Raw genomic sequence first — 15,246 nt, forward strand, 5'->3', positions numbered from 1 at the left:
TGAGGATACTAGTTTGATCCCTGGCCTGACTCAGAAGGTTAAAGATCCATCGTTGCCATGAGCTGTGCTGTAGGTTACAGACACAGCTTGGATCTGGCATTGCTGTGGCTGTGGTGTGGGCTGGCAGCTGCAGCTCCCATTCGACCCCTAGCCTGGGAATCTCCATATGCTTCAGGGGTGGCCCTAAAAAGCAAAAAAATAAAATAAAATAAAATAAAAAATGGGGGAGGGGTAGCATGAATAGATCTGGGAATGTCCCCATGGGCCCTCCTTGAGGGGTAGGGGCGTAGGTACCTCTGTATAGAGCCCGGGAGGGCCATCAGCTTGCCCCCCGGGCCGAGGTCCGTACCTCCATACAGGGCGTGGGGAGTATTGATGACCCTGCTTGTTGGTCCAGTGGACAGCTGTTAAGAGAATGTTGTCTTCACAGAGAAGAATGACAGATTTTTATATTTGGGTAGTGTGTGATTTTTAATTTTGCCAGACAAGGAAGGGGCAGTGACCCAAGGACTCCAGGAGCCCTGGAACTGCTGCCAGCCACTCTCAAGACCAAGTCTGATGTGGGGCCTGACACCCAGGAAATATGTATTGAATGAAAGAATATCCAGACTCCCCATGTAGCCTCGTTTAAACCAAAAGGTGAAAAATCCTTGTTTACCTAATACTGCAGGTCCTTATTTCTTTTTTCTTTTTTTTTTTTCCCTTTATTTATTTATTTTTTTTTCTTTTTACAGCCACACCTGCCACATATGGCAGTTTCCAGGCTAAGGGTTGAACTGGAGCTGCAGCTGCCAGCCTCCATCACAGCCACAGCAACGCCAGATCCAAGCCACATCTGCAACCTATCGCAGGCCAGGGAGTGAATCCACATCCTCAAAGACACTATGACGAGTTCTCATCCCGCTGAACCACAGGGGTAACTCTGGAGGTCCTCATTTCTAAGACAGAGGCAGAGTGCTGGCTGGATCTGTCTAAGGGTTAGCCAGGATGGTGGGTGTGTTGCTGTCATCTCCGTGAGGACACTGTGACACTTTGGTGATTTTAGGTCCCAAACTAGTAGAGGGTTCAGAGGAGAACTCAGGTCTTGGCTCCTGGCCCTCTGTCCTTGCACCCAGAACACACTGGAATCAGACAGAGCACCTCATCTTCTCCCCAGGCACCCCCCCCGCCCCCAGTTCGTCTCCTCACCAGCAGCCTGGAAGTCTTTCATGACCTCCCCCTCCTCCCCGTATCCCAGCCTCCACGGTCCTGTCCAGTCACCCCCAGGGCACACCTTGGTTTTGTCCACCTCTGCTTCCCAGGCCACCCCCGCCTCTCACCCGGACAATCCCAACAGCCTCTGCGTCCCCTCTTGTCCCTCCAGTCCATTTCCCGGACAGCATCTAGAATCACTTCCTTGAAACAAAAACTGGGTCTGTCAGCCCTCGCTGTGGCTTTTCTCTGCCCCCTCCTCTGCTCTCCGCCCCTTCCTCTTTCTCCAGGCCGTGGTTTAAAAGGTGCTGATTTCCCATCTAAATGAGGTCCCTGCCATTGGCCTTCACCCGATCTTTTCTTTTATGATACTCTTTACACCTTAGAGTTGTGGCTTTATTCCTGTGACTTTGATGTCTTTTCCTGCCTGTAGATGATAAGTTCCTAGGGGGCAGGAACCCTGGGGCCTAGGGCTGTGTCTGGTGGCAGCAGACCTTTAGTGGTCTTGTGTTATGTGAATAAATGAGTGAAAAATGAATACAACACCCCCTGATCATGTGTGTGTATCTGCCTAACCACCATGTTTTTGCTGGACAAAACCAACAGAAACCCAGATATTGAACCAATCAGCACGGCCCTGGCAAACCACCCTGTGGCTGTGCAGTTGGTGTGTTACTGTTGGCATCTGTTGGGGCCAGTGCTTGTTCCTAGGCAGGTGCCCTCCTGGAGTGTTGTGCATCTGCCTCAGGAAAGGTTCCCCTTTTTTTTTTTGCCTCCGGGGCCTGTTTGCTCAGCCTGTGCCTGCAGTGCTGCCTTTGCCTAGAGGGAGCACCTTCTTCCATTTCTCCCTGAAGCACCACCTGGGCCAGCAGCCACCTGGTCTCTTAGTGGCGGAACACAGGGAAGGGCACAGAAAGGTCATAGCAAACCCACCCAAAATGCTCAAACCTGAAGTTCCCTGGTGGTGCAGTGGGTTAAGGGTCTGGTGTTGACACTGCTGTAGCTCTGATTACAGCTGCGCAGGTTCCATCCCTGGCCTGGGAACTTCTGCATGCCTCAGGGGTGGCCAAAAACAAATCAGCAAACAGATCCCACAGACCCCACATGGAGTTCTGCTTTTGAAAAGTGAGAGAGGTGGGAGTTCTCCCTGTGGCTCAGTGGTTAGCAAACCCGACTAGCATCTGTGAGGATGTGGGTTTGATACCGGGCCTCGCTCAGTGGGTTAAGGATCCAGCTTTGCCGCGAGCTGTGGTGTAGGTTGCAGATGCAGCTCAGATCCCACATTGCTGTGGCTATGGTGTAGGCCAGTGGCTACAGCTCCGATTAGACCCCCTAGCCTGGGAACCTCCATATGCTGAAGGTGTAGCCCTAAAAAGACAAGAAAGAAAAAAAAAGAAAGAAAAGTGAGAGAGGTTTGGAAAATGCCTCCCCACCCCGCTGCAGACATTGTCTAGAACTGCATCGGCCAAAGCCAGCGATGCTGAGCGCCTGCTTGGCCAAGTAGTCCTGGCCCATCTGCCTCCTTCCATCTCTGAAGGGTTGCAGATAAAGATGCTGGCAGGTCCTTCATCCCCAAATGGCAAGTGTGGCAGCCAAGCTGTGACTCAGAAGCTTTTGTGTGTCTCAGAAGCTACCTTATGGATGTGTGTAGGCCAAGAAGAGAGGTTGGGTAAATTCACTTTGTACTTAGAAATGTAATTTGGAGACTCTGAGGATTTTGCTGTCCCACTTAATTATTTTGGGGGAGGAAAGAGTCCTGAAAGACACTTTTTTTTTAAAGAGTTTCTCGTACCACGTGATTCACCCTTTTAATGGGAACAGTTCAGTGGCTTTTAGTCTATTCACAGAGATGTACCACATCACCACAGTCAATTTTAGAACGTTTTCACCCCCCCAAAAAAAACCCCACAGCTGCCACCCCCTGTCCTCCCCCCCACCAGCTCTAGGCAGCCTCTAATGAAAGACGCCGTTAGCTCTGCTGCATTAAGTTCTGGCAGCCTTATCCGTTGGAACATTTGGATTGTTAAACCAGAAAGAGTCCCCAAATGGTGAAGATTGTTTTGCTACTGTTGTGTTTTGAGGGGGGGGTTTAAGCCACTAAAAATAAGATTCGTCCCCAGAGAAAATGAGAGGTATTGCTAAAGACATTTAGATTGTGATTCACTGTGCAGATGGCTACTGCGAGAAACTGCAAAAATTGCATTTCGTTGGCATTTGCTCTTTAGCCAGAAAGCCTCCAGGCAGCTGTAAAGGTACCCATCTTTGCCATTTGATAACCAAAGCAATATCCACTTGATGTGAAGGAGAAGACGTTAAGCCCAAAGCATCTAAGTGTGTGTTGTGTACACACATCCACATACATCACATGTTTTGTGAGGCCCATTATGTGCTATGGGAAACAAAGAACTGATTAAGATTTTGAAAGCTCTGTCTAAGACAGGGCAGGAATTAACCGTGAGAAACAGTCACGGCTATAGGAGCTCACACTTGACTGCTTCCTGTGTGCCAAGTCCAAATGCTTTACATGTATTAACTCAGTGATTCTTCACAACAGCCCTTTTGAGGTGGGTGAGGTTATTCTTCACTTTGCAGATAAGGACACCGAGGTCCAGAGAGGTTAAGGAACTTGCATTATGTCACAAAGTTGGTAAAGAAAAAAAATTCTCTCTCTCTCTTTTTTTTTTTTTTTTTAAATGGAGTTCCTGTCCTGGTGTGGCAGAAACAAATCCAACTAGGAAGCATGAGGTTGCGGGTTTGATCTCTAGCCTCACTCAGTGGGTTAAGGATCCGGCATTGCCGTGAGCTGTGGTGTAGGTCGCAGACGTGGCTCGGATCTGGTGTGGCTGTGACTGTGGCGTAGGCTGGCAGCTGTAGCTCCACTTAGACCCCTAGCCTGGAAACCTCCATTTGCTGTGAGTGCGGCCCTAAAAAAAAAAAAAAAAAAAATCTAATATTTTAAAAACATAAAACAAAAAAGCTAAGTTGGTAAAGGGTGGAAATGGGGTTTGAGCCTGGCATCTGAGCCTCAGGCTTTGCACTGTACCAGGACCAAGTTAGGGCTTTGGGAAACGGAGGCTCAAAGTGGTCCAAGGGCTTGAAGCCTTTCCCCAAACCCGTGTCTAGGTATGATGTGTTTGTTCCTGCCCTGTATTCATATTTGTCCCTCGTCTCAGGGTCTGGCCCTTGCTGTGCCCTCTGCTTGGGGTGTGTCCCCACAGGCCCCTCTCCCACCCCCCCATGCCTGGCTCTTTCTCGTCCTCAGACCTCATCTCAGTGTTGCCTCACTGCTCTCCCATCCACCTGTTGCTCCGTCTGTGGTCTCCCTCTCTGTACTACGTCTGTGGGACCAAGGAGCAGGTGTGTAATGAGCTTAGCTATTGACCTGTCCATTGCCCTTCTCACCACCATTCTGGAAGGTCTTAAGGAATGGGACCTGTGGCCTTGCCCCCTGTCAACTGTCTGGTGACAACAGGGTGCCTGTCCTCAGAACATACTTGAGGGTGGGGGGATGTGCTTGGGTTGTGGGATGAAGATCCTCTGAAATTGGATTGTGATGATCATTGTACAGCTACAGATGTGATAAATTCATTTGAGTCATAAAAATAAATAAATAAATAAATGAATAAATTTAAAAAAACACACTTGAGAAGGAGGGAAGGAGGCAGAGGCGCATCAAATGACAGCGGAGGGAGAGAGATTGTTGGGGAGGTGACAGTCGAGCTGGCCTGGAAGGGAGGGATAGAATCTCAGCAGGTTGGTGGCATGGAGAGCCTCTTCTGGAGCAGAGGTGGGAAAGCATGGGGGTTGTTTGAGGTCTATTTGGAAGGATCCTATGGTGTGTCTTGTGCAGGGTTCCTCAACTTGGCCTTGACATGGACTGGATCCTTCTTTGTGTGCGGCTGCCATATCTAATATGGGATCTTTAGCACCGTCTCTGGCCTCTCTCCCCTGGGTGCCAGAAGTACCATGCCTCTCCCACTGTGACATCCAGAAATAGGACCTCCAGACATCATGCCCAGCTGTGGGGATGAAAATCATGCCCAGCTTAGACCCTCCTGGTCTCGTGGGAACAGTAGTCAGTACAGCTGGGAAGGTTTCGGGCCACATTCTAGCGCCAAGTGCTGGAATGAGCATGGACCCGTGGACGTCTTCATGTAGCCCCTCTCCAAATGTTTCCTGAATGCCTCCCGCTTGCTGGGGACCAAGGGATGCACGGAAAGGGAGAGCAAACGTGGGCCTTGCCTCATGGAGAGAAGTCAGTGGCCCTTTAGCTAGGGGGCTTGATGACCAGAGTAAGTGCTTCAGGGAGAGTCATGGTGGCGGTGATGGTCCGGGGTGAACTGGAGCAGGAGTGCTGCGTGGAGCTGTCGTGATGCCCCAGGGGGGCACTGATGAACACCTGACCCAAGTGTTCAGGTGTGAGTGATGATGCCAAGTTAATTCTGTAACTTTCTAGTCCAGTGGAGAAACAGGGCCTCTGAGGTCCCAACTCCTCTATCACTTTGAGGGAGAGACGTTAACAGGAGTCAAAACTTTGAATTTTTAAATAGGATGTATTTCTATAAATTATTTTATAATTTACTATTATTTTAATTATATAATTATTATTCTATAAATCTGGCATCATAATGACAGGAACCTCTTGAATCAGACTACCCGCCATCAGACTTCCTAACCCAGTATCCTGTGATATTACCTCTGTCTTCCAAAAGTCAAACCAGATTGAGAAAATGAGACTTTTATTTACGAAAATTTAATTAGGAAAGCTATTTATCATTGTATCCCCTCCCACCTTATTTGAGGTTGCCTCTAAAGGAAGAGGTTTCGCCCATCATGAGACTATAAATGATTCGAGGAGTAGGTATTAATTAGTGGCATGGCTGGCTCCTGTAGGCCTTTTCTGGGTTGGGCGATGGAAGGCGTGATTCACTGGCTTTTGGGGATGAATTTATAACAGTTGGTCATTGATTAGCTGGTAGTAATGAAAGGATCAATGAACTTTCTAATTCTTGGTACATATTGAAAAGTCACCTTTCATTAAGAATTGACAGATATCCCAAAAGATATAACAACAATGAGTGAGAGGAAATATATTGGCAGAGACAAATCCAAGAAAATGTTTGGATCGTGATATTGAAAGTGCACGCTGTAAAGAGCGATTGCAGTTTGAGTATCTGTCTTTCAGGCCGGATATTGGCACATAAACAGAATCTCACAGGAAGGATTAACGGGAAGGAATTGTGTGAATTTTTAAAGGTTTTAGAGACTCTTTGTATCCGGTTGCTTCGTACCCAGTGACGCTTCAAGGAGACTCCCAGGGCTTACTTGACCCTGGCGTAATTCCACCCCAAATCCACTGTCCTTTTTATCCCTCAGTTTTGAAGGACTGTTTCTGTGGCAGTCTCTATCCATTAGCTGAACATTGCAAGTGGCCAAATCTTGTTACTCTGACTATGACAGATGAATCAGACTTCTTCCTGAGGCCAATTTTTCCTTTAAAATGTATTTAAAAATTAATTTTAAAATTTGATGTAGTTGACGGTAACATACCAAATTAGGGCAGTTTATTTCGGTAGCTTGGAGCTTGTTTTTTTTTTTTTTCCCTGGCTGGTCATTTGAACAGACCTCGGCGCTCCTAGCTGGATGTACCTCCTCTATGATCCCACCTGTGCAGTCACCTGCACTAAAATCAGGGCTCGGTGCATAATTTTTTTTTTTTTTTTTGGTCTTTTTGCCTTTTCTAGGGCCGCTTCCCCGCAGCATATGGAGGTTCCCAGGCTAGGGGTCTAATTGGAGCTGTTGCTGCCGGCCTATGCCAGAACCACAGCAACACAGGATCCAAGCCGCATCTGCAACTTACACCACACGATGCCAGATCCTCAACCCACTGAGCGAGGCCAGGGATCAAACCCACAACCTCATGGTTCCTAGTCAGATTCGTTTCCGCTGCCCCACGATGGGAACTCCTGCTTTTCTTAAATAAAGACTTGCTTGCTGCCTGTGTGTTCATGGAGTTCATTCTTCGACTACTGTGAACAAGAACTCGGATTCCGGTATCATCTTTCCGGGATCATCAGTATACCTGCATTGGTTAAAAGAGGGTTGGTTAAGGTGACTCCCTCAGACAGGTCTCTAGGGACAAGAGGTGGGCTCTTACGAGGCAAGGCTTCAGCCTTCATAAGATGGGCTGCAATAAATGAGTTCACTCAGCTCGGTCCGGGAGGGTCAGGTGTAAACTTGTGGTTCCCTGAGATGAGTTAATGAAGCATGTTAGTGAGTATTATCATCTGTGGCAGACAGTCCCTGCCTCCTGGTGATCCCTGTGTGAGCCCCTGCTTTTGAGCATGGGCTGGCCCAGCAACTGGATTATAATGAATTGAACGTGTTAAAAGTGAGGAGCGGTCAGTTCCATCATCGTGCTTACATAAGATCATCACTTGTTTGCTAGCAAACCCTCTCTCCTGCTGGCTTTGATGAACAAATTTCCGTGTTAGGAACTGCCGCATTGGAGAGGCCCATGTGGCAAGGCACTGCCCGTGGCCTCTGATTGACAGCCTGCAAGAACAGGTGCCCTCAGTCCCCAGCCCACAACCACCATGGTGAGCTGGGAAGCATGTGCTGCCTGACCTGTGTCTTTAGATGAGACCCCAGCCTTGGCGGACACTTGGATTGGATTGCAGTTTGTGAGATGCTGAGTGAGACTACCAGCTTAACCAGCTTAGCAGTGCGGGGATTCTCGAACTACAGAAACTGTGAGATGAACTGTGTGTCTTGTTTTGGGGTCCCGCATTCCTGGTAATTTGTTACATAGGTAGATAGCTAATACACTATTTCTGAATTTGTTTAAAAAATTAACATTGGGAATTCCCATAGTGGCTTAGCAGTAACAAATCCAACTAGCGTCTATGAGGACATGAGTTTGATCCCTGGCCTCACTCAGTGGCTTAAGGATCCAGCATTGCCATGAGCTGTGGTGTAGGTCACAGATGCGCTCAGATCCTGCGCTGCTTTGGCAGTGGTGTAGCCGGCAGCTGCAGCTCTGATTTGACCCCTAGCCTGGGAATTTCCATATGCCGCAAGCATGGCCCTTAAAAAAAAAAAAGGACAAAGACAAAAAGTTAACATCGAAGAGTTTCCATCGTGGCTCAGTGGTTAACAAACCCGACTAGAAACCATGAGGTTACAGGTTTGATCCCTGGCCTCTCTCAGTGGGTTAAGGATCGGGCATTGCTGTCAGCTATGGTGTAGGTCGCAGATGTGGCTCGGATCCCAAGTTGCTGTGGCTGTAGGGTAGGCTGGCTGCCACAGCTCTGATTAGACCTCTAGCCTGGGAACCTCCATATGTCTCGGAAACGGCCCTGTAAAAGACCAAATCAAAAAAAATTAACATTGAAAAATTTGAATTCACTGTAGACAGTCTTACGCCTAGCAGATTGAGGTGTTTTTAGTTAAATGAATGTGTGCTTTACTGTGTCTTAACACAAAGAACCATTATCCAGAGGTTTGGGTCAAATGTTTCAAAAGATTACAATCTTTTTTTGGGACCATCAGGATTAGAAATATTTCTTAATCAACTCATTTTATTCTTTAATTCATTCATTCTAAAGTGCTTAGTTTATCTCAGAATTTGACCTTAGCTTTATCACAGTTGCCAATTAGAGTCCCTGACTGCATTCTTGTATCGAACTTGGACAAAAGAATGCCTCTCTTGTTCATTTGAAAACACACCTTTTTTTTTTAGTCTTTTTGCCTTTTCTAGGCCCACTCCCTCGGCATATGGAGGTTCCCAGGCTAGGGGTGTAATCGGAGCTGTAGCCACCGGCCTACACCACAGCCACAGCAACTCGGGATCCGAGCTGCGTCTGCAACCTACACCACAGCTCATGGCAACACTGGATCCTTAACCCACTGAGCAGGGCCAGGGATTGAACCTGCAATCTCATGGTTCCTAGTCAGATTCGTTAATGGCTGTGCCACGATGGGAACTGTGCCACGATGGGAACTCCTGAGAACACACTTTTGTGTATGCTGCACACACACACTTGCTAATGGGTGCTCTCATATGCCGTGATATCATGTCAAAATCTGCAGTGTTAGAACTCACTAATTAGTCATGTATTTCCTGATTAAGTTCTTACTTTGAATCTTCGAAGTTTTACCAAGAATGTTCAATTGGTTTGGGAAGGCAATTTAAAGGGACATGATTAGATAGTAATGGGTAATACCAAGAAATGTTTAGGACCAAATCACCTGATTTAGACCCAGGCAGGGCATTAGAATGAATACGAAAATTTGCAAAACAACCACAACCACTAACAATAAACCACCCCCTCCCCCAGACATTATTTCAGTTTAGGGAAACTGTTGCTATTATAAAACACGTCTAAGCAGCTCCTTGATTAGTTGCAAGCCAGTGCTTCTCAAGCTTGGATTTGCATAAAATCACCTGGGGATTGGTTCAGGTGCAGACTCTGCCTTAGGAGGCCTGGGGTGGGCTTGAGGCTCTGCTGGTGCAGCAAGTTCCCAGGTGATGGCGTTGTTGCTCGCTCATGGGCTGCACCTTGAGGGCTGAGGTGGGGGCTCAGCCCTGCCCCCTACCCCCACTCCGTGGCTGTCTGCAGCCCGTGTCATTGCCACACTGTCATCATCTTCACCTTCTTCCTCAGCTGCTGTTTCCAGGGACTTCAGCTTCTTAGGCTTCCTCGTTTGCGTTGTCAGGAGTTTACCAGCCTGTCTCACCAGGTTCTTTGACTATGGAAATTAAAACCAAAGCAGCCCAACAAACAAAAATCACTGGATCCCTAAGTGTTTTTTTAAAGCGCCCTGATTGTGTATTTCCAGACTTCCGTGGTTCGGGCTGCTGGAACTTGGCTTTCAGGGTGTCTAAAGAGGGAAGTTGGTCTGTGCTGGGGGCAGACCTGGCTCTTCCCGGAAAGGGTGGCATCGCATACTCTCCCAGGCTTTTGTAGATGTTGGTCAGCTAATACCTGTGCCCTACCCTGGGGGTAACTCTGGGCTTTGGTGAAATAACTTAGTGCAAATCTTTATAAAAATTCACTTTCCTGGAGTTTCCCTCGTGGCTCAGTGGTTAACGAATCTTACTAGCATCCATGAGGATGCAGGTTTGATCCCTGGCCTTGCTCAGTGGGTTAAGGATCCGGAGTTGCCATGAGCTGTGGTGTAGGTGGAGGCTTGAATCCTGTGTTGTTGTGGCTGTGGTGTAGGCCAGCAGCTGTAGCTTCAATTAGACCTCTAGCCCGGGAACCTCCATATGCCTCGGGTGCAGCCCTAAAAAGCAAAAAAAAAAAAAAGAATTCACTTTCCTAATATAAAAATCTGCCATTCTGAGGGGTGGCGAAGTACGTGTTTACAGAAGATTCTTCCATCTAGTACTAAGCCTTGCAAGCCTCAAATATCTTGAATTCAGCCTTGATTAAAATTAAGATGGGAGTTCCCGTCGTGGCGCAGTGGTTAACGAATCCGACTAGGAACCATGGGGTTGCAGGTTCCATCCCTGCCCTTGCTCAGTGGGTTAACGATCTGGCGTTGCCGTGAGCTGTGGTGTAGGTTGCAGACGAGGCTCAGATCCTACGTTGCTGTGGCTCTGGCGTAGGCTGGGGGCTACAGCTCCGATTCGACCCCTAGCCTGGGAATCTTCATATGCCGCGGGAGCGGCCCAAAGAAATAGCAAGAAGACAAATAAATAAATAAATAAATAAAATTAGGATGAGACCAAAGACTGCAAACTTCTGTAGCAAGAACTTTAAGAGGATCCCGCTGCTTCTGAGAATGCAGAACCCTGAGTCATCCAATTGCTTTTATCAGATAGGTAAGGTAGATGGATAATGACGTATGAGCTGTCACTCATTTTAGGTCAAATCTGTTTATTTGGTGCTTTATGGTCATAAGATTGAGATTCTTTCTAAAATTTACTAAATAAAGGAGTAATAATGAAAGATTTATTTTAATACCTCCAAAGACGATTGACTTTTCTAGATGACGAGCGTTGGACGTAGGAAACTGTGTTCATTAGAACATTCGCTATAGGAAACTATTTATAAATTCTGTTTGTTGTAGCAGATTGATTTATGCGCCAACCTTGGGGTGACAGTCATCTCCCTGATGAATTTATCCCATTTAAACAGCTCTGCAAACTGCCTCAGAAACAGAAACATAGCTGAAAGCTTTCAGAAGTGCACAGAGGTTATTCTTTGGGTAAAATAAATAAATGGTGCCAACAATTAACTTTAAAACACAAATCAGAATCTCAGTTTTTTTTCGTGACACCAACCTTGAGCTCTTGAAGAAGTTTTGCTGACTCCTTCCTGACCCTTTATCTTTAACGCCTGATCCCTGCATATCTAGTACCGCATCACAAATTACCTGGAAGCTTGGCCACTTGAGACAACTCACTGGCATTACTTCTAAGTTTCCATCAGGATTCTGGGCGCAGCCTAGCTGAGTCCTGCTGCAAGGTCTCACCAGGGTTCCATCAAGATCTCATCTGGGATGTGGTCTCATCAGAAAGCTCGCCCAGGGAGGACCCTCTTCCATGTTCACTCACGTGCTTGTTGGCAGGGTTTGGTACCTGTCAGGTTGCTGCCTGGAAGGCCTCTGCTCTTCACAGGCTGTTGGCCGGAGGCTTCCCTCAGTTCCTTGTCACGCTGGCCTCCCCTCCAGAGGGCTGCTCATCAGGGCCTATGGAGGTTCCCAGGCTAGGGGTTGAATCGGAGCTGCAGCCGCTGGCCTGTACTACAGCCACAGCAACTTGGGATCTGAGCCTCGCCTGTGACCTACACCACAGCTCATGGCAACACAGGATCCTTAATCCACTGACTGAGGCCAGGGATCGAACCTGCATGCTTATGGATCCTAGTCAGGTTCCTTAACCACTGAGCCATGCCGGGAACTCCACACTTGGTACTCTTTGATCATCACCGCCCCAGTGCCCTGGAAACCACCATTCTGCTCTCTGCCTCTGTGCATTGGACTCTTTGGGATTCCATGTATAAATGAAAATCATGCAGTATTTATCTTTCTGTGACCGGCCTATTCCACTTAGCTTCCCCATCCCATCCAGATTGTCCCAAATGGTGGGATTTCCTTTTTTTTAGGCCGAATAGTATTCCATGGTATGTGTACACCACATTTTCTTTATCCATTCATCCACTGAGGAACACACATCTTGGTCTAGCCAGTCTCTGAAGCCACATCCTGTCCCTGTGTTCCGCTTAGCAGACGCATGTCACCAGGTCTAGCCCACACTCAAGGGGAGGGGATTGCACAAGGATATGAATGTCACGACCCAGGGACTTTTGGGGGCACCTTGGAGTCTTTCTGCCACACAGTAAGGGCTCAGTGAAGACGAGCTGAATCTGCTGTGGTGCTGGACGATTGAAGCAGCTGTAGCTCCAATTCAGCCCCTAGCTTGGGAACCTCCTTGACAGTGAGATGCCCACTACAGGGTTTAGTGCAGTCCTTATTCAGATCCCTTCAGGTCAGTTGTGATTTGACGGAACAGCTGGCATTCTGAGCTGTAGGTCAGGAACTGGTGGATTCACTCCCCTGTACAATTAGTCTGGAAAGTAGGTACAGGTAGGTTTATTTGTTTACATGCATGTCTGAAGTTCTGGAAAAGGAACTAAGGAAGGAGGCCTAAAGCCTGAGATCGACTCTAAGATAGGCATGGAGGGTGGCCATGGAATTTTAAAAGCTTATAGATCTCAGCTTCAATGACACCGCCTCAGAGAGGCCTTCCCTGTGCATCCGATTTGAATTAGCTGTGGCTTCCCTCTTAATCCTCTGTAGAGTCTTTAGCACCCTCTGGGCTGTTCTCTGTGCATTTCTTTGTTTGCTGACCCGCATGAGAACCAAGCCCAGGAGAGCAGGGACCTCACCTGTCTTGGCCTACCTGCTTTGGTACCTGTGTGTCATCAGCACCTCACAGAGGGCCTGGCAGACAGCAGACTCTCAGTAAATACTAAAAAAATGAATGACTCAAACACAGAGACATGAAATGATTCCAAGGAACTTTTTGGAAATTCTAAGATCTTGATGACTTCCAAAGGACATGCCATTTATTCAGCTCACCCTCAGAATACATTCATTTGTTAAAAAGAAAAAAAGCAGTCTCAAGGTTGTGGGGTAGTCTTGCCCCCGAAGTTGATTGTGGGCTGCCGTGAGGCAAGTCATGTCACCTCTGTAGGCTGAGGATAAACTCCGGGGGCTGGTGGGCGAGTCCCCAGAGCCCACTCGGACAAAGGAGGCTCCTGGTTTTCAACATGGATCGGCTTCATAGGGTTTTGTCTGAAGAAAGGATTCTGTGGCCCAAAAGAAGATTGAAAGTCAGTGGGCCTCCATGCCCACTGATGGGCATTCCAGCTCGGCCATAGCAGCTCTGTTTGCAGTTCTTTTGACAGGTTGGGGTGGAGATCCGTGGCCTGTGACACTTGGGGCCAGCAGAACCACTAGGAAGGGCAGCTGGATAATTCATGTTCCGGTGACCTAAGTGCTTTCCAAGAATATAAACAGTCACATCCCCCTAACCCCGTCCTGCAGCCTCACACCTCACCTGCGCCCACATCGTACTGCTTTGGAGATGTTAGCATCATTTTCTGTTTGTTTGTTTCCCACGTTGACTAAGATTTCATTTCTGGCACTGTCTTTCCCACCAGATAACCGGAGCTTCCGAGCTCCAAGTTTTATAATTAAAATTTTGTCACATCCCCTGAAACAGTGCAAATCGTGCCATTAAGCCTGGCGTAAAAGATTTGAAAGCACTTCACCTCGTCATTTAAACATAATACTTCTGGCAGCTTTCAATTTGGGTTTTTTTTTTTAATTCTAATTAAAAAACTATTGAACATTAATATCCTATGTACGGCTGGCCGGGGTGCCTCTGCGCTCCATCTCGGCCATCCAGCTTTTAAACAAACAGCTTGGTTGCGCGGCTGTTACGGCCCACGTGGTTTCGCCTGGCTTTGGGGAATCACCAGGTCCCAGGCATAATTAGTACAAATCAAAATCCTCTAGACTATGACAGGAAAATGGTATGTTTGAACAGCAGCTTATTAAAATGACCTACTTAATTTAAGAAAAATATTGTATCCACTAACCTGGATGCTTTCCTTGACAGATGTTAGAATATTCTCCCTCATGCTCTCTCTCTCTCTCTCTTTTTTTTTTTTTAAGAAAAGGAAAGGGAATGGAAGGGCCCATTCTACTTCATCCAAGGTGCAGATCCACAGTTTGGACTGATGAAGGCCTGGTCCACCGGGGACTGTGACAATGGTGGTGATGAGTGGGGACAGGAGATCCGCCTCACTGAGCAAGCCGTGCAGGCCATCAACAAGCTGAACCCCAAACCCAAATTCTTTGTTCTGTGTGGGGACCTCATCCACGCCATGCCAGGTAAGACTCGGGTTGTCTCTGTGAACCTCTTCTTCTTCTCTGCCCCCATGGGGAAAAAAGAAAAAAAAGATTTCTTTTAAAAGACATCTCTATTCTATAATGGCTTACCCCTTCTCTTCACTGCTGTTGTAGTTTCAAACATCAGACAGTCCACACTCGCTTTACATTTAGAGTTTGGCAAGATTAATCGCAGTAATTAGGCAGAGCTACAGTTCTGATGATCTGAGCTTACTATGAAAAATGGAACAGGTCCCTGTGTGTCACCTTTCTTCATTTCCCGGGGACAAACTTGAACTGCTTTCAGATCCATAAATGTAATCTTTCATTTCCCTTCTTATCATACTTTGATTTCTCCTGTATTTGTTAGTGCCTTTTCAGTTTCCACTGATAGTCTGTTGTGAGCTGGATTAATGATTTTTTTTTTTTTTTCAAAAGTTTGCATTTACCTTATGAGACTGTAAAGTCCAGGGGCAGATCTGGGCTTTAGGTATGGCTGGATCCAGGTATTCAGAGGTTGTTATTAGTACTTGATCTCTTCATTGCTCAGCCTGGCTTTCCTCTGAGTTGAATTCATGCTCATGCAGGCTCTCTCTAGGTAGTGACTCCTGGGAGCTCTAGGTTTATGTCCTTCTTATTGAAACTACA

At 47.3% G+C, this 15,246-nt stretch overlaps 1 protein-coding gene across 1 annotated transcript in view; it reads left to right on the top strand.

Moving 5' to 3' along the window:
- Positions 1-15,246, top strand: part of CPPED1 (calcineurin like phosphoesterase domain containing 1) — a 121,819-nt gene that overhangs the window by 9,419 nt on the left and 97,154 nt on the right. Inside the window, 1 exon segment of the mRNA NM_001243581.1 lies at positions 14,383-14,601. Within this exon segment, the coding sequence (NP_001230510.1) occupies positions 14,383-14,601 (219 nt within the window).

The sequence above is a fragment of the Sus scrofa genome, chromosome 3, assembly GCF_054392235.1.
Source record: "Sus scrofa isolate SSC_HxYL_T2T_F1_AM1 chromosome 3, Sscrofa_HxYL_maternal_Yorkshire_Landrace_v2.0, whole genome shotgun sequence".
Lineage (NCBI taxonomy): Eukaryota > Metazoa > Chordata > Mammalia > Artiodactyla > Suidae > Sus > Sus scrofa.